Raw genomic sequence first — 19,587 nt, 5'->3', positions numbered from 1 at the left:
GATTCCAACTCTTAAAAGTTAGTTAAGGGGAAGAGAAGCCAGCAAAGGAAACTAAGAAAAACAGCTGATAGAAAACCGACCCACCAGTGAACCACCCAACCAACTAACCTCCGTCTAAGTAATGTGATGAAGCTAAGGGAGAGCTTTGGAGAGGAGGGAGTCCTCATAGTGTTGAACACCCCTGAGAATCAGGTAATACGAGGGATAGAACAATGTCTATTGATGTTAATGACAAAAAGGTCATAATTGACTTTGGTGGAAACAGTTCAGTAGAACAGTGTGTAAAACTAAATTGGTATGTGTTGGGCAGAAAGTGGAAGGTAAGCAAATGGGGATAGGGATAGCTCTTTCAAGAAGCTTTGTTGTGAAAGTTGGGAGAGCTTACAGTTGCAATGGACTGTGAAGTCCAAGGAGGTATGTTTTTGAGTTCGTTTCCTTGTTCTTCAAATCAGAAAGCAGGTGGGAGAGAGCGAGCGAGAGCGAGAGAGAGGTGAGATAAATTAATGATATAGTGGAGAGACGGGATTATCAAATCCTGAGAAGGCAAAAGTAGAAAGAGAACATTCTTTGCAGGGTAAAGGTCTAAGTGGAGGTAAATCTCTTCCTTTGACACAAGGGAAGAAGTAAAGGATTGATATATAAGTTACATATTTGTCTATAGGATATCTAATCTGATCTCTTTTACTTCCTTTGTGGAGTAGGAGTTAAGATTATCTGCTTTGAAACAGGAGGATATAACATTAAAGAGAGAAGAGAAAGTAGGAAAAGCCATTGTGGAAAATAAGAGTGAACTGAAGAGTAAAAACAATAAGATTGAGGGTCAGTGCTGAGCACCCACTTGCATATACATAATACTTGCTGGTCCTTTTACAAAGAATGGAATTTCTTTGGGGTTGGGTGCTAAATTCCAGGCTTAAATCTTCAAAAATCCCGAACTTTAATAGGGATGCATGTTATCTAAAATAAAGTACTTCTTGATCATAACAAAGACTTTGCAATCGGAAATAGAGAGTTGCTGAAGCTCATTAATTTCTTTGTTACTGTTCTTTCATGTAATTTCTCAGGCACCGGTCTGAAAGTGCATTCAAACTTAAAGTGAAAGTTAAGAAAAAGACAACTGAAATAGATCGACTATCATTCAAGTCTTTCTATGAGGAACAAGGTTAAATTTATTTTTTTCTGTTTTTCTTTAACAATCATAGAGAAAATGATTTTGTTGAAAATCATTCTCAGTGATTTGAGCTGCAAGATGTTACTAAACTCATAGACTGAAAATGTTTTCATGACTATTTAAATTTAGACCCTTTAGAAATTACTTCATCAAAGAGCTGTTGACCAAATGGTAAATTTAATGCGGTTTCCACTGAAAATGCACAATCACAATGGGTCATAATAGAATGATATATAGGCTAACAGTGACCTAACATTTTACTAACATATAGGTCCTTGTAATCAAACTGCTATAGTTTAATGGACCCGAAGATTCCCTAGATGCTTTAGCAGTCTTGAAAGTGATTAAATCTTGATGGAAGAGGACTTTAAAGCAAATGTAATAAATATAAATGTAATAAGTATATACGTTTACTTCAAAGCAAATGTTATAAATATAATTAGTGCTTGCAGTTAGCAGTGAGACACTTTTTTTGAGTGATCAGCACTCATTTTCATTGTAACCCTCTGTTGGTCGAGGATATGATTACTACCTTTTGTAAGCTCTTCAACCTAGCTGTGGTGCGGGGTGGCATGTAGGGTCTCAGCTCCCGCTCCCCACATAAGAACGCAGGATGTGGCTAGGCCAAAAAGGAACACCCACGGAACCATAGGTAGGGGGGTCATACCACTATAGTCTTGCTGGCAGGTGGGTTGGAGACACAGGAGGCAGGAGCCACAGGATCCGCAATCCACACTCCGCCACACTACGCCATTGCCAGCCACCATCTTCTTGCTAGCCCCCATTTTCTGCTAGCGCAGCCACAGCAGTTATATTGGCTCACTGGTTACAGCTGACGGCCAACTAGCCACAGCTGATGGCCATCCAATCACAGTTGATGGCCATTTACTACCTGAGCCAGCACCCTTTAGCGTGAGGCCGGGAGCCTGGAAACTGCACTCCTGGCTCTGTCCCCACACTAGTATTCCAAGCTTTCCTACCGGTTTTCCTCCTCCAGTCAGCTTCCTTTCCTCTACTCTCCTTACTGGGTCCTTCACAACTGTCAAAACAATGTCCAGCTTTTCCCTACATAGGCCCTGATCTTTCTTGCCTCCATGTCTTATAATATGCCATTCCTTTTGATCCTTTTATTTGTGCCAATCTGTTTCCATTCACAATTTGATACAATTTTTTCTAATAAACATAAAAACAACTTTCATAATTCCATGTGACTTTTCAAACCTCTATCTCTGCTTTCTCTTTTGAGAAACTGGGAGTAATAAGCTGTTTGCTTTTTTTTTTTTTATGTTTAAGACTTTGGCCAATTCATTTAGACTCATTGTGTCTCTATATTGAGAATAATGTTTATGCTACTTTCATGATTAAATAAGATAATGCATGTGGCATATTTAAAACAGGGCTGGCACATGGTAAAGTCTTAAATAGTATCATACTAAAGCAAATATTCATATTTTCTGTACACACTACGTGGCTGAAACTTTTGTAAGTCCTTTCTTGTGCTCCCTTAGCCCAGAATAATGCCTCTTTCAGGAGAGGCTTATAAAACTCTCTAGATAATAGAGAATACTGAGACCTATGTGTCCCTTATCAGTTAGAATGCCTTAAGTAAGATAGACTTCTCATTCTTGGGCTATTTGAATTTTCATACCTTTTAGATCAGGGTTGTCCAAACTGCCGCCTGTGGGCCAACTGCAGCCCATGATCCATTGTTAATTGGCCGACAGCAAATTCCAAAAATTTATTTAGTTTACTTAAATAAACTAGGTGAGGCAATACGTACTTCACTTCAAGTGATGGCCCGGCTGTTTGTGTATTTTACCGCATATGGCCCTTGGTAAAAAACGTTGAAAAATGTTTGGACACCCCTGTTTTAGATATTAGATGATGTCAAATTGTAAGTGGCTGTTAATTTTAGTACAAATACCAAGGTTGTAATCCAGTGTTGGCACTTAGGACAGTGCCTGGTATGCAGGGAGCACTCCATAAGTTTGCTTTTTTGTTGTTTTTATTATTGTTGTTTTGTGTTATGAGTGTCCAGGGTTTCTCTCTCTTTTCTGTTCTCCTGATTCAATAATTAAATTTTAAAACAATGTCAAAAAGGCCTTTTAAAACATTTCAGAATATATTTATTAATTAAAAAAGAAGTCAGTGATATCTTGGAGATTGTCTGTATCACTTAAAATTTGTACATTTGTAACACCCTAATTTTTGAGATGACCTTTTAAATTGGGAAAGCTAACTAAAAGTGAAGTTTTTTCCAGATATTTTTATTGAAAAAAACATTTTTAGATCTTTGATAATTTTCAAAATCATTTAATAAGTACTTAGGGAACAACTACCATAGGCTCTACATTGTACTGTGCTAATTCCCAAGGATGATCTGAAAAATATTAAAGTCCAAAAATGGATCCTAGTCGGTTGACGCAAAAGTAATTGCAGTTTTTGCAATTATTAACCTCTTAAGCTGCAATTACTTTTGCATCAACCTAATAAAAAGTTTTGCCAGCTACCATTTTGCATTACTTTAATCCATGTTTTAAAAATGCAAAACTTTGTTCTAAAGGAAAAGTGTTTCGTGTAAGCCTTTACTTTCTAAGTTTCCACAAATATTTAACCCTTAAAAAAGGGCAGCTTCAACAAGCCAACGCTTTTCATTGTGTGCTTATTGAAACTTAAAAAGTAAAAAAAAAAAAAAAAAAAAAAAGTTTAAAAAACAAGCACTTGGGACCAACAGAGGACTTCAAAGATATTTTCTTTGAGTTTCTACCATTGAAAAATTCATTAATTCTTCCTTGTATCCAAACACTAGCAATAATTTGTCTTTAAGTTATAATGTTTCAAAGAATTGGTTTCGGTCACAAGAAGTCTTGGTTTCAAAGACTTCTATTTTGAGATACTCTACTTGCAAAAATGGACCTTCAGGTACCAGAGAACTAACCTCTATATTTTTGTCCTGCATAACATTGTTTTACAATGAGATTATAAACTCTGATCTATAACATTTTGTCTACATATCGTGGCCGTTTTATGATTTTAAGTTTTGGATTGCAATTTTCATCTCTCGCGAGTCTCCACATTCCACCCAAGTCTGAGTCAGTTGACGGGTGTCAGATGTGAATTTATTGTGGATAATTTGATCCAGTTCCCTGGAGTTAGGCAGGAGCCCGAAAGAGTAACAACACACCGGGGCGGGATTAACGTTCAAAACTCCGCACCGATTCCCAATTGATTGGAAGGTTCGAAGTGGGTGGAACCTTCTGACTACGCCCTTGTGCCTCCGTTGTTAGGGACGCTTCGGCCAAGGCAACTGCAATGGAGCAGGAAGAGGGGCTGACGGCGGTGGACAATATAGTCACTCAGTTCAATACCTATGAAGATTTCCTCGACTCGCAGATCACTACCGTGGACTTGTACTACCTGGAGGTAAGGACTGCAGGGCCGCAAAGCGGCCGCGTCGCCTTCCAGTCCTTGGGTCCTTTCCGATTCCCCTCATCATGGGGTTTTCGCCCCCTGGCGGTGGACGTCAGGCCCCGCAGTTTCCCGACGGCGGCGGCGGCGGCGGCGGCGGAGGTGAATTTCACGCCGCATCCTACCCGCCCTGCGCTGCATCAGTCAGTACAGTGTTTAGGGCCCTCGAAGCGCCTGGCACAGAAACCCGCGCGTGCGCACGCTAGGGAGCCTTTAACTTCCGTAGCTCGGCCTCACCTGCCACCTCCCAGCGGTCTCTCTTGCCAGTAACTGGTGGCTGAATTCGGTGGCCTGCTGAGACTTCTGTAATTCAGGTTTGACTCCCTGCTTTTATTTTCTTTGCCAATTTGTGTTAACATAAGACTGTTCTTCCAGGGCAAGTGGCAACACTAACCTGGTGTGTCTGGTGTTACTATATATGGCATTTGGGTCCATAGATTTCCACCCCATGCTAATTGATTCAGAAAGCCTTTTAATTATAGGTACACATTACAGGTCGTTGTGCCTGCACATTCCTGACTCATGTTTATCGAGTTTATGATCACAACTAATGTTGATAGTAAAAAAAACCACCAAAAAACAAAACAAAACAAAACAAAAAAACAAAACAAAACAAAAACCCCAAAACCACCGAAAACCTACAGTACAGCAAAATCGGATTGGCTACTGTTTTCTACCTAGCAACCATGCCCCTCCTCGCTTTATGAAAGTGTGTGTGTGTGAATGATGGGGGTGTTGATGGCGGGGGATGGGGATAGAGTTCTTATCTTCTCGAGGACAACCAGGTAGGATGGGCTGGAAAATAAAAGGCGACCTGTTCTGGGGAGTAGCAGGAGGTGGATGGTGGGTCCCTATAGTCCTGGTATATTCCCAGAGCGAGCCAACTAAATGGGCACTGACCTAGAGATTCCGCTGTCCTGGAGAACAGCCACAGAACCCCAAATTGCCCCCTCCCTGTTTAGGCCTGAGAGAAGAAGCGCCACTATGTGGTGTCAGACCACACCTGAATCTGAAAAGGATTTGTATTCTGCCGCCAACCCCGGAAACTCCTTATCTGCAGTCTAGTCTGCAGTAGCGTAATTCTGCATTTTAGGGGATTGAAAATTTTGAACTCCAAAGACCATGTTAAGCGGGGTTTTATTTGAATGTGGATTCCAAGGTTTGAAAAGTGCTTATTCTCAAAAACATGTTAATATGCTAGATATGAACATAATTTTAAGAAAATAGAACCTTCTAATTTAGTCTTATCTCTGCCACAAACCAGTTTTGTGACTTTGGACAAGAAATATGATCTTTCTGGAATTATGTGTTAAAAATAAAACCTGGTAATATTTCCAACATAGCTTCTGGCTTCAAAAACAAGCTTTTAAATACAGATATGTTCAAAGTCATGAAAGTGAGTTTTATGCCTTGCATCTAAGTCACTGAAATGAAGGGAAAAAGTAATGGTGCTAAACAATGTTTGCATCCACACTTTTGACTGTTTAAAAAGAATGCAATATAGACAATAAACATCCCAATAGAATACAGTCATCTTCATAGCACATGTGGAATATTGCCAAGCTTATTAAGCATAGTATCATTAAGGAGGGTTTCCACTTTTTCTTTTTTTTAAGGCAGGGCTTTTCATGTAAGTAGGGAATTAAAAACAATGTTGATTAGGAGTAAGAAATTAATACTTTGTGTTTTGTCAATCAGAACTTTATAAGCTTCCAAAATAGAAAGTGGGGGACTATATTTAGGGACATGATCAAAGAAACTTACTTTTAAAATTGCCATTGGTTAACCTTATTCTTGTTGTACCTTAATAAAAAATAAGATGAAAGTGTAGTTGAATGATGATATTACTCAAGTGTCTATATTTTTGGATTGAGTAATGAAAAATTTTAAGTGCCATTAGCTCTGGGGACCTATATTTTCAAATACTTTCTGGGGTTGCAAGTTAATTGCCCACGTAGGTTGCACAGAGACAAATGCACTCCTCAGAATTGTTTTAGTTGTATTGCAATCATGGGCCATGTATTATGGGTCATGCTTTGTGAGGCAATTCTTGCTCTTTTTTGGGGGGCTGGGGGGGGTGACAGGTCATCAGAGTTTGGTTTGAATGGAACAAATTTTAAGTGGTAAATGAGAGATAGCATATTATACTTAAAAAACCTTGAGATTTGGGTCCGAATTTTGTATTGTGCTTTTAACCAGTTTGAAACTCTATTAATTCATCTGCCCAATGAAGGAGCTGGACAAGATTACATTCAAAATTTTTTTATGTCTGTAAACTTTTATGAGTCATCTGTACATCCATCTGTCCATCCATTTATCATCCAACTATCTATTTAATTAATAAGCCTTCACCAAGAGCCTACAGTAGTAGATATTGCCTTAATTTCTAAGAATTTAAGTAAGAATCAGTTCTACACTTGATCTTAGCCACCTAATTTTAGTATAGTGCTTACAGTCCAATCTAAGCTTTATTTATTCAGCAAACATTTTACAAGTACAGTAGTACCTCAGTTTTCGAACATCTCTGTTGACAAACATTTTGGTTTATGAATGCCATAAACTGGAAGTAAATGCTTCGGTTTTCGAACACGACTCATAAGTCAAATATGTCACACAGCTTCCCCTGAATGGAAGATCCTGAGACCTAGCTGTCAGCTGTTTTCGAATGTTTCAGAGCTTGTGGATTACGTTAGAAAATCGAGGTATCACTGTATTTACTATCTTGTAGGTACTTTTATTGTGTAGTATATTTTTCTACTGCCCAAAGTTTCAATTAATTTCAATAAAAATTAGTACAAAATGGCCATATTTTCTTTGTTGGATGCATTCTCTGCCCTTCTCCACCTTTATCTGTGTCCCTGGAAGCTGTCTTCTGAAGTCATTAACTATGCTCTTTTGGGTTTGGGTTCGTTTCAGCCAATACATCAGAGGGCTAGAAGAGAGTAATTAGAGGATTTATTCCCTGTTATCTTCGAACTGGTTGTGGTTTGGATGTGGCTGCACTCATCAGGTGTGGCCAACTTCTCATTCCATCAGCTACAGCACTCTTCCCAGGTGCTGGCAGCACTCCCTGTTCTAGCAACTGTTTCTTCTCCTGTTTCCTTGTAGGCCTAATGGTGTTAAAGACTTCTCACTATTGCTAGCCTAAGGATGCTTCACCATCCCATATTGGTTTCTATTAGTCTTGCCCATATCATTGTGAATCATGCTTTTATTCTTTAAATCATATCTTTTGAGTTTGCCTGTCGTGACCCTCACCTCTATATTATCATTTAACATCTCACACTACTATAAGTATACAAGTAGTGTATGAATGTAATAACCACAAAGTTTTTTATATGATACTTGATTAGGAAGGAAGGGAAGTAGGAGGAAAAAAATGAAGACGACACCAGTTGACTTGATGAGCTGGAGAGGGGTAAAGTGATTCAGGAGGATAAAAGACGCTTTTCATTCTATGTCTGCCATGCTTTACTCATTTTACTAGATACCTCTAAGTTATCAAAATAAATTTATAACAGTATCAACAATTAGATTTATCTCTGCCAACCCAAATAACAATATTTGTTTTGGGAGTGAGTATCATCTTACCTAATGAAACCAATCCCCTAAATCAATATACAAATACTGAAAAAGTTTTGGCAAAATTTTTGTACTGTGGTTTCCCACATTATTTCTTGGTAATTCTTTCATGTTAAGTAAACACAGTCTCTTCATTTCAATGGCTGCCTGTGACCACTGGGGAACTAAAAGTCCTACTGAATTGCTCTTCTTAGATAAGAAATCAGGGGGTGTTTTTAGAATTACTTAAAAATTTCCCTGATGAATGGATCCCAATCATGGCTAAATTATTTAGAGATCAGTAATGTGGAAGTTTTATTTAGAGATTATCTGCCCATTATTTAGAAAATATAAGTAAATAAGTCACAAAAATTAAACCTTTTGTATATAATCTTAAAATTATTTGGCAGATATTGATTAAGTGAGATTCTCGGAAAAATCTAGTCATTTAATTTGCCATGATTATACAATAAGCCAACTAATGACCAACTGTTGTAATTTTTCCATTATTTATTGCTTCAAGATTCAGAGTAAATACTGTTCTCTATGAAATGTCTTAATTCATTTATTTCAAATCATTTATACTCTTTTGTTTATTCAATAGAAAAACAATTTGGTATAAATTAGCTGCTGTTTAAGAGGAGTACTATATTTTTCTTCCAGTGGGTTCACAGAGGTACTAAATAAAAATATCTAGTTTCCTCATGAGCATACTGATGATCAGGGAGTGAAACTGAACCAAGAATGCTGTCCCAAAGTACTTCTATAACTTTATCATAATGATAAAAATAAAATGCTTTGAGCCTAATGTCCGCAGTGTTTCCAACAATCCCCTACAATCTACATTCTGTATATTTAAGGTATATTCCATTCAATTTTTGTTTACATTGACTTCAAAAGCTACTACTGGGAGGAGACAAGAGTAGAAGCAGGGAAAATTCCCGAGGAGAGTGTATAGCATGAGACAAGACGGGGTGCTGAAGACAAAATGTGGGAGAAAAACCATTACTTAAGGCATGGGCATGGAGGTGGTGCTCACCAAGGAGAATGGAAGGGGGGTCAGAAAGGTAGGAGGAAGTAAGGAGAATAGGATGATCCAGAAGCCAAGGGCATCTGAATAGCAAAACAAAGAACCCATGAACAACTAGGTGAGAGTTATTCCAATGAACCCCAACATAAAATCAGATGGGGAGAAACATTCATAACCACAACACCTAGAAGGTATCAGCATCCAAGTGGCAGAAAAGCAAGAAAACAATGGGGAATCTAAAAGACTCCAAAACGAGAAACTATAAAATAGTTAACAGGTATTCTCTGGAAGTGGAGTGGTCCAATTTGAGAACAACAGCTGAAACTGAGGGGGGTTTTATGGCCAGCGGTTCAGACCCCTCAGGAATGAGGATCTGGTTCACACCACTAGATATGCTACCAAGACCAGCAGACGTATTGAGAAGGTGAGGGGAATCTAGACTGGATGGTGAAAGTAGGAGATGATGAGTATTTATTGTGGTTCTGAGTCAAGCTGCAGCAGCAGTGTCTGAAGTTCAGCCCAGTATCTTTCCTCTTCTTGCGTACTTATGAGTAGTGTTCAAAAATTGTATATATATGTATATGTGTGTGTGTGTGTGTGTGTGTATATATATATATATATTTATTATAAATATTTTCATTGTAAATATGTTGAAAATATTTATGTATAATAATTTCTTTGTTGGCATATAACAAATGTAATTCTTTTTGGTATTTTCTACATGATCTTGGAGACCTTTTAATGTCACTACATAGATCTCCCTTTTCTTTTTAAGTTGCTGCATTGAATCCATTGTTTACTTAGGATGGTCCTTTAGAAGTTCATTTTCCTGATCACAAACAACAGTGACATGAACATCTTTTGTATATCCTCCTTGTGTGCAGTTGTAAATATATCAGAAAGTGGAATTGATGGGTTGTGATGGACACGGCCAAAGTGGTCTCTAGAGTAGCCATTTACTCTCCCACCAGCAGTATATGAGACACCTTTCCCCTCAGACCATCACTAGCTCTTGATATTGTCAACCTTGTTATTTATTTTACCAATAACATATGTGAAAAAAACTAATTGTTTTAATTTTAATTTCCCTGATTATTAGCGAGGTTTATCATCATTTTAAATGTCTCTTGTCCATTTGCATTTCTTTTACGAATTGCCTTTTGATATACCTTGCTTTTTATTTTTTTCCACGACTTGTTTTCCAAACCTTTTTTACTCTCTTTAGACTTCTGACTCTTAGTCGATGACCTCATTTCTTCAGGTCAACAAAGAAGAGTTAATCAGGCTGGAACCCTCTTTAGTTTTCTACCAGGAAACTTATACAACTACCTTCATTTCTGCCCACCTCCTCTTGCTTCCTTCCTATGTTAATAGTATCTACCATATGGAATGCCTGTCTCTCCATTTACTGAATATGTTATAATTTTCAACACCTATTATCATTATAATTATTTGAGAATTTTCCCAACTTGAGTCCCACATTCTTAAGGTGGAGGCAGAAATTCACCTCCTCAGTTTCCCTTGCTGCTCTTGTATCTTCATGGGACTTATATGCTGCCAGTCATACACACCTACTTTAGAAAAGAGTAACAGGAAGAAAGCACCATGTGGAATCCATTTTGTATTAAATTCGGCAGTAGAGGCTTTTGTCTTTCAGGTGATGTAGTGGCTGAAGTTCTAGGGTCAACAGGTGAGTTGCAGTATCTGTTTTCAGGGGTGCCAGCAGAGGACTATTTGCTGAAAACAGTTCATGTGGCTTTGAGTGTTGTTTTTAGCTACACAGGCTTCAAACTTCACTTTTCCAGGGATTTATTTTTGAGCTACTATATTTTAATTCCTTTTTATATCTGGACTGGCTACAGTAAGTTCTGCTGTTTGCAGCTAGTAGGCTTGGTTGGTGATGATAATCGCTTGCATTATTCTCCTTTTCCTTTCACATTTTTAGGGAACTCTCTCTAGGGATTAACTACTCTCATCTTTAATTTCAACAGTCCCTTCTGTGCTCATTGAGGTATTTTCATTTTGCCCCACCATATATTTTTTTTCCACCTTTTTACAATTTTTCTTCTTGAATGACTTGTAAAATATTCACTGCCTTCATTTCCTCATCTTCCACTTTTTAACCCCCTACAAGCTGGCACCCATCTTCATCATTCCATAGAATTTGTTCTTGCCATGGGACAAATGTGGGATGTGTCACTGTGGGGACAGAGCCAGGAGTGCAGTTTCCAGGCTCCCGGCCTCACGCTAAAGGGTGCTGGCTCAGGTAGTAAATGGCCATCAACTGTGATTGGATGGCCATCAGCTGTGGCTAGTTGGCCATCAGCTGTAACCAGTGAGCCATTGGCCACTAATATAACTGCTGTGGCTATGCTAGCAGGAAAAAATGGGGGCCAGCAAGAAGATGGTGGCTGAGCTAGCAAGCGGCAGAGTGTGGATTGCAGATTGCAGAGAAGCGGATTGGAGCATGTGAGATTGTTTGGCAGAGGCAAGTGGATGGCGAGTTGCAGATAGTGTGGCTCTTGCCTTCTCTGTCTCCAACCCAGCCGCCAGCGAGAATACAGTGGTATGACTCCCCTACCTATGGCTCCGTGGGTGTTCCTTTTTGGCCTCACCATGTCCTGCGTTCTTATGTGGGGAGCGGGAGCTGAGACCCTGCAGGCCGCCCCACACGACAATCACTAAACCCGGTGGACACTTTCAAGTTTACTCATTCGATTTTCCACTGCGAGAATGGATTGTATTGGTGTACAACTAGAGGCAAGAAGACTTTTTTGTGAAGCCTTTTCATTATATAAAAAAAGAGAAGATTGTGGTTAGAACTAAAGCAGACATGGCAAATTTGTAGAGAGAGCCCTGGATATAATCAAACTTATTTCCTTCTTTCTTCTTTCCTTCCTTCCTTCCATCCATCCTTCCTTTTTATCATCTGTCTATTCATTTTCCTTGTAAATATGAAAAAGAACAAATCAATAATAGTACTACAAAATAAGAAATAATGCTACTCTTAGGGACCAGGAATTGTGCATCTTTCTGGTAAGTTAGAAAGAAGATAGTATAAGATTAACAAGGCAGAGAAAACCATAGCCCTAAATAAATAATGCAGAAAAGTATTGGAAAGGTAAAACAGATTTAGAGAAAAGCAGAGTCAACAATAATATAAAGAACAAGAGAGAGCCTGTAATTGATTAAAGAAGTCAATTCTACGTAGCTAGGCCAGAGGAATACCTTGTCCCTGGCATGTATGTCTGCAAATGTTTAACCCAAGGATATATGAGAGAACTTCTCTCTAAAGCAAGTGAAATATATGCCTAACACGGAGTCTTGGATGGGGTAAAGGGGCCTCAGAGATAATCAGAAGTAAGCTTGAACTAACTAAATAGTGTTAGAAATTCAGAATAGATGCTGAAGAAGAGAAGAAAATCTAGAAAGAGTTTACACTTACTATGCCAAGCCCATCTCATTTTGGCAGTTAGGTTGGAGAGGGTGGGGTATCTTCCTTCCTTCCTTCCTTCCTTCCTTCCTTCCTTCCTTCCTTCCTTCCTTCCTTCCTTCCTTCGTATCCACATATCCTCAAGTGGAGTCTGAACATCGCAATACTCTGCTCTTTCACATAACTTTCACAATTCACCTATTCAGAGGAAAGTCCAGTTAGGGAACTAGACCTGCACAACTATAGAGGAAATCCATGCTAATGACTATACCAATTAACCCAATCCTCTGTCTATAAATATGCATCTCCAGAGGTTTGAGGAAACACAATAGCGTGAAAGAGGAGGCCCAAGATGATAAGAACAACAACTAATGTCAGAGAAAACATTCAAAACCTAGAGAGAGGTTTAAATAAATTATAACTTTCTACCTCAGACATATTTTAGTATCTGTTAAATCTATAAGCAGAATAATAGACTGGTATGAAAAGGGAGCAATCATAGAACAAGACAGAATTCTTAGAAAATAGATACATAATTAATGACATCTTAAAAAGGGCCAACTAGTAGAATGGACATTTTTAAAGGACAAATTAATGATCTGTTAGTTAAAATTGATATAATTATCCAGAATGCAGTAAAAAAAATGAGGAAAATAAGAAAATTATATGAAAGAATAATTCCGGGAGGCTCCATGTCTATCTGATACACATTCCAGAAAGAAATTATATAGAAAAGGAAGGGGATAAAATAATCGAATAAAAAATATTCTCTGTGTTGGAGATAAGCACAAGATTGTAAGTACCCATAAACTGCCTAGTATGATAAATGAAAAAGATCCACACCTAGGCAGATGGTTAGATTTTCAGAACTCTGAAGAAAATGTTAATTAAAAATAATTGTAATTGATGATATCAAAATTAAAAACTTTTTGTGCATGAAAGGACACTATCAATAGAGTGTATAAGCAACCCATTGAATGGGAGAAAATATTTACAAATTATGTATCTGATAAAGGATTCACATTCAGAATATATAAGGTGTGATGAAAAACTATGGTGAATGTTTAAATTAAAAAAAAAAAAAATTATTGTAGGGAAAGACATTGCCATTAATTCCCCTCAAAATACCCTCCCCCCTCACTTTAAACACATTTATCCCATTATTCTTGCCACTTTCTGAAGCAGTTCTGGAAGTCTTCTTTCGTAAGTGTCTTTAGTTGCGCTGTCATAGCTGCCTCGATGTCCTGAATCAACTCAAAATGTTTACCTTTCACAGTCATTTTGATGTTGAGGAAGAACCAGAAGCTGCATGGTGCCAGATCTGGTGAATTAGGTGGACGAGGACACACTGTAATGTTTTTATTTGACAGAAGTTGCCATACCAGAAGTGATGTGTGACACATAACCTTTCCATTGTGATAACAAAATATGGTGAATGCTGGTGCAGGGTGTCATCCAATGGAAAGGCAGGGATCTTCAATATGGGAAGCAGCATGTCGAAACTTAGTGACAGTGTGTGACAAGTTTCAACTTGTTTGGTGCAGTTAGTCAGGTCTGAGCTGCGATTGAGAGAAGGTGTGTTTTAGTGTGCCATAAATCATCTTCCATCATGACAATACTCCATGTCACACATCACTTCTGGTATATGGCAATTTCTATCAAATAAAAACATTATGGTATGTCCTCATCCATCTTATTCACCAGATCTGGCACTGTATGGCTTCTGGCTCTTCCCCAAAGTCCAAGTGACCATGAAAGGTAAATGTTTTGAATCGATTCAATGTTTTGAATCGAGGCAACCACAACAGCACAATAAAAGACACTCACAAAAGAGGACTTCCAGATCTGCTTCAGAAAGTGGCAAGAACAATGGAATAAGTGTGTTTGAAATGAGGGGAAGTGTTTTGAGGGGAATTAATGGCAATGTGTCTTTTATTGTAACAGAATTTTTAAAATTTAGACATTTACCATATAGTTTGATCACACCTCGTACAAAGAACTCCCTTAACTTAACAACAAAAAAGCAAACAGTCTGATTAAAAATTGAGCAAAGAACTTGAACAGATATTTCTCCAAAAAACATACACAAATGGCCAAAAGCACATAAAAAGATATTCAGCATAACTAGTCATTAGGCAAATGCAAATCACAACCACAGTGACACACCACTTCACACCCATTAGGATAGCTATTATCAAAGAAACAAACAAACAAGCAAATAAACCCCCCCCCCCACCCGAAAATAATAAGTGTTGGTGAGGATATGGAGCAATTGGAACACTGTGCACTGCTGGTGGGAATGTAAAATGGTACAGCCATTGTGGAAACAGTATGGCAGTGCCTTAAAAAGTTAAATATGGAATTACTATATGATCTAGCAATACCACTTCTGGGTATATAGCCAAAAGAATTGAAAGCAGGGACTCAGATATTTGTATACCCATATTCATAGCAGCATTATGCACAGTAGCCAAAAGGTGGAAAAAACCCAAGTATCTATTGGTAGATGAATGCATAAACAAAATGTGGTATACGAGGTATGACAATTAAGTTCATGAACTTGTTACAACGATGTTGCTAAAATTTTTTGATATCAGAGGGGTTATTCATTATAAATTTGTACCAACTGGACAAACAGTTAACCAAGTTTACTATTTGGAAGTGCTGAAAAGGCTGCATGAAAAGGTTAGGCGACCTGAACTTTTCACCAACAATTCATGGCTCTTGCATCACGACAATGCGCCAGCTCACACAGCACTGTCTGTGAGGGAGTTTTGAGCCAGTAAACAAATAACTGTATTGAAACACCCTCCCTCCTCACCTGATCTGGCCCCCACTGACTTCTTTCTTTACCTGGAGATAAAGGAAATATTGAAAGGAACACATTTTGATGACATTCAGGACATCAAGGGTAATACGACAATAGCTCTGATGGCCATTCCAGAAAAAGAGTTCCAAAATTGCTTTGAAAGGTGGACTAGGCGCTGGCATTAGTGCTTAGCTTCCCAAGGGGAGTATTTCAAAGGTGACCATAGTGATATTCAGCAATGAGGTATGTAGCACTTTTTCTAGGATGAATTCACTAACTTAATTGTCAGACCTTGTAATTAAAAATTAAAAAGAAAAGGATGCAGTTTTAATTTTCCTAAATCATTTTATAGGCCTTGTGTAATCCTGACATCAACTCAGAAAAAGATAGCACAAAATAGAAAGCTGACGACGAATTTTACTTAAGAACTGAATGAAAAGAAATGCAAAATGAATCCAGGAATATATTAAGAAATAATAAATCAGATTAACAATAGTGTGATTTATCATAGGAATGCAAGGATGAGCTCATGACATTAACAAATTAAAAAAGAAAAATATGATAATCTCTCTAGATGCAGAAAAAGCATAGGATAAAATTGTAAACTCATAACTTGATAGAGTATATAGCAAACAGCTGTAATAAACATCATATTTAGTTGTAAAACATTTTAGCATTGGAATCAGATACATGATAAAAATGCTTGCTTGTATTCTTAACTTTTTATTGGCAGTCTGGCCAAAGCAATGATACAATAAGAGGAAAATATCGTAAATGTTTAAAAGAAGGAGTCAGAATATTATTACTCATAGGCAGTATGATTTCATTACCATGGAAATGCAAGAAAATTAATTGGAACCCTATTAGAACAAATCAGCAAGTTTAGTAAAGAAATCTAAGATTGAGCTACAACAAAAACTGTTCTTCAGCAATAAACAATATAGCAACAAATGACACAAACAAAAGCCAACTGAATCCCGTAACCTATGGGGCAATGTCAAGCATTCTAGTGGCTGTAGACTTTTTATTTTTTCCTTTTTAGTTCTTCGGATGAGAAACACCTGGGTGTCCCAGTTGCTGGATGCCCTTTGTCCCAGACTCCTTCGGAAGAGTTTGGCTCACACCATCCAATCTTTGTCTACCCTCGCACCCACCCCCACTCAAAGAAACAGTGCAGAGGTGCTTTGCCTCAGTGGTGTAGGCATGTGGGGGAAAATGGGTTCTGGCCCAAAGGCTGTGTGTGTGTGTGTGTGTGTGTGTGTGTGTGTGTGTGTTTGGGGGTGTCAGGGTGGGGGGGCAGTAGAGCTTGAAACCAGCACAAGGAGGGAACAGTGCATGTGCAACTTCAAATCTGTAGCCTTCTCTTCAGGGGTGAGCTGTCTCTGGGTTCTGTTTTGCATGATGCCTCCTTATAGCTAAAGCCCCCAAACTGCTAGTATCCAAAAGTGAATGACTCGTGATCACATGAGTAAATAAAAGCATTAACCATTAATAAAATAATATGGTCTTATTTATATACTTTGACTATCATGGCTAATCTCTTATTTGTGCTAAGATGAACTATTATACTCCAAACCATTAGGTTTAATATAAAAGTGATAAAATATATTTTCTTTCAAAAAAATGTGTCATCCTGGAAGGATCAGAAGGAAGTAGGGAATAAAATATATTTGAAAAAATAATGGTTAAAAGTTTCCAAATTTTGTGAAAACTATAAATCAATAGGGCCAAGGAGTAGAAAGCATTCCAAGCAGAATAAACCCAAAGAAATCACTCTATCTTAAGTGTGATTATCTTAAATTTCCTGAAAACCAGTGATAAATAGAAAATCTTAAAGGAATCTAAAGATAAAGGACACATTACCGTGTTTCCCTGAAAATAAGACCTAGCTGGACCATCAGCTCTACTGCATCTTTTGGAGCAAAAATTAATATAAAACCCGATCTTATTTTACTGTAATATAAGATCGGGTCTTATATAATATAATTAATATAATAAGATATGATACCGGGTATAATATAATACCAGGTCTTATATTAATTTTTGCTCCAAAAGACGTAGTAGAGCTGATGGTCCAGCTAGGTCTTATTTTAGGGGAAACATGGTATGTAGAATAAAACAGACGGGAAAGACTGAACACTTCTCATCAGCCACATATAAGCCATAACACAATGCGATGACATCCTAAGTACAGGATAAAAGGTAAAAAGTCAACCTGAAACACTAATCCATCAAAAATGTCTTTCAAATATTAAGGTGAAATAGATATTTTTTCCACCAAACAAAAGCCAAGATAATTTGTTGTGAGCAGACCTGTACTATAAGAAATATTAAAGTTTTATAGGTAGAAAGAAAATCATATATCAGTAGGAGACTTGGGCCTACACAGAGGAATGGAAAACACCAGAAATGCTAAGTATGTGAATAGATAAAACATTTTATTTCTCAGTTTCTTTCAAGAAAAGCATCTTTAAAGAAAATTGACCATTTAAAGTTGAGAAATGACTCGTGATTCCACTAGTTAGAGCAGGGGTGTCAAAACTGTGGCCCTCAGGCCAACTGCGGTCCGCAATCCATTGTTAATTGGCCCACAGCAAATTCCAAAAATATATTTAGTTTACTTAAATAAACAAGGTGAGGCAATACGTACTTCACCTTGAATGAGTGGCCCGGCTATTTGTGTATTTTACCGCATATGGCCCTTGGTAAAAAATGTTGAAAAAAGTTTGGACACCTGAGTTAGAGCATTATAATGGTGAGTGAAGCAAACAGCTTCAACCTTATTTTCTAAGTAGATCCTGTCATTTGTTGCAGGATACGTTAGTGCAGATGAGTGCATAACTATCCAAAATAATTTTGTGTGGCCCGGGTAATGTACATAGGAATGCATAATTCACTCCATAAAGTTAATACAACAATTTTTAAATGTCCTTTATTATATAAAATGTTGACTTCAAACAATTTATATTAAGCTAGAACCCCACAGTCTCATAGAGCTAAGCTGAGAGTTCTTCCCATGGGCTCACTTTTAGTAATATATTAAGAAAATTTACACTCATTTCACTTCATTTGGGTTAATGTAAGTTAAACCCAAATTCTTCATTGCTTTTTCTATTTAATATTAATTCCACTAGGTGGAGGCATTTGCTCAGTTTTGTGTTCACACTAAAGAGACTAAGGATCCAAGGATAGTAAGAAAGGGAACAAGTTAAAGAGAAGACAGCTCGCAATAGAAGACAGCTCGCCCCAGGCCTGGTGCTTTGCATTGTATTTTGTTGGCATATGTATCAACATTGCAACACAGAGTGCAATATTTGCTTTTACTGTTGAGCAAAGAAAAGTAGCAAGTTTTCTAGATTGGTAATTTATAAATTTTTGGTTTTGTTCCAATAGTTTGAACTTTAAAATAGCTTGTATGGGTTGAATAGATGATTATGAGGCACCTAAAGTTTCCTCATTTACTAATCCTATTTGACAGTACTTGCATTCAATAGTGATGTATTAAGTAAGGGCCTATAGCCATAAAATATGTACCATTTTCACGATATTTCAAATTATTTCATATTAAGATAGTATAAGGACCATTACTGCTATATAAATATTTTAATGTAATATTTTAGTCTTTATATTAGTAGCTTCAGGTAAATTGATATCTTCAAATGATGGGGAAACAATATTGTTTTTTTAATATGTGATGCAAGTGACAAAAATGTGTGAGACAATTCTTAAAGTAATTGAAATACAAAAGGTTCAATGGGTTGTGGGAAAAATTTCAATTTGAAGCTTTTTGTGGTCATCTTGGGTTTCTACTTTTCTGTTTTTATTGGTACCAACATTATATGGAAACAATATCTGTCTATTTAAATGAGAAATTCATCTGCTCTTTGTTTTGTATTTGAAGTTACAGTGCTATGTGTCATCAGTTAATTAACTTCATGGAAGTAAGTCTCTGAAATGTTGACTTTTATAAAAGCAGCCCAATTCTCTTTTTCTGTGATTGATTTTTTAAAAGTCTTTTTTGTATGAATACTATTGTCTCTAGTTTAATTGTTTTAAAGATACTCTATTAATTATCTACAGCTGTTTTCATAAATTGACTAAAAACACAATAGACT

At 37.4% G+C, this 19,587-nt stretch overlaps 1 protein-coding gene across 2 annotated transcripts in view; it reads left to right on the top strand.

Moving 5' to 3' along the window:
- Positions 1 to 4,456: 4,456 nt before the first annotated feature.
- CFAP299 (cilia and flagella associated protein 299) overlaps positions 4,457 to 19,587 on the top strand; it is a 524,137-nt gene continuing 509,006 nt past the window's right edge. For both annotated transcript variants that reach the window (XM_074318035.1, XM_019719919.2), the window contains exon 1: positions 4,457 to 4,594. In XM_074318035.1, coding sequence (XP_074174136.1) covers positions 4,484 to 4,594 — 111 coding nt within the window. In that variant the 5' untranslated portion in view covers positions 4,457 to 4,483. The remainder of the gene's footprint in view (positions 4,595 to 19,587) is intronic.

Source organism: Rhinolophus sinicus, linkage group LG02 (assembly GCF_036562045.2).
Source record: "Rhinolophus sinicus isolate RSC01 linkage group LG02, ASM3656204v1, whole genome shotgun sequence".
Lineage (NCBI taxonomy): Eukaryota > Metazoa > Chordata > Mammalia > Chiroptera > Rhinolophidae > Rhinolophus > Rhinolophus sinicus.
The sequence above is the reverse complement of the archived record's forward strand: the minus strand, read 5'-3'. Positions and strand labels throughout refer to the sequence as shown.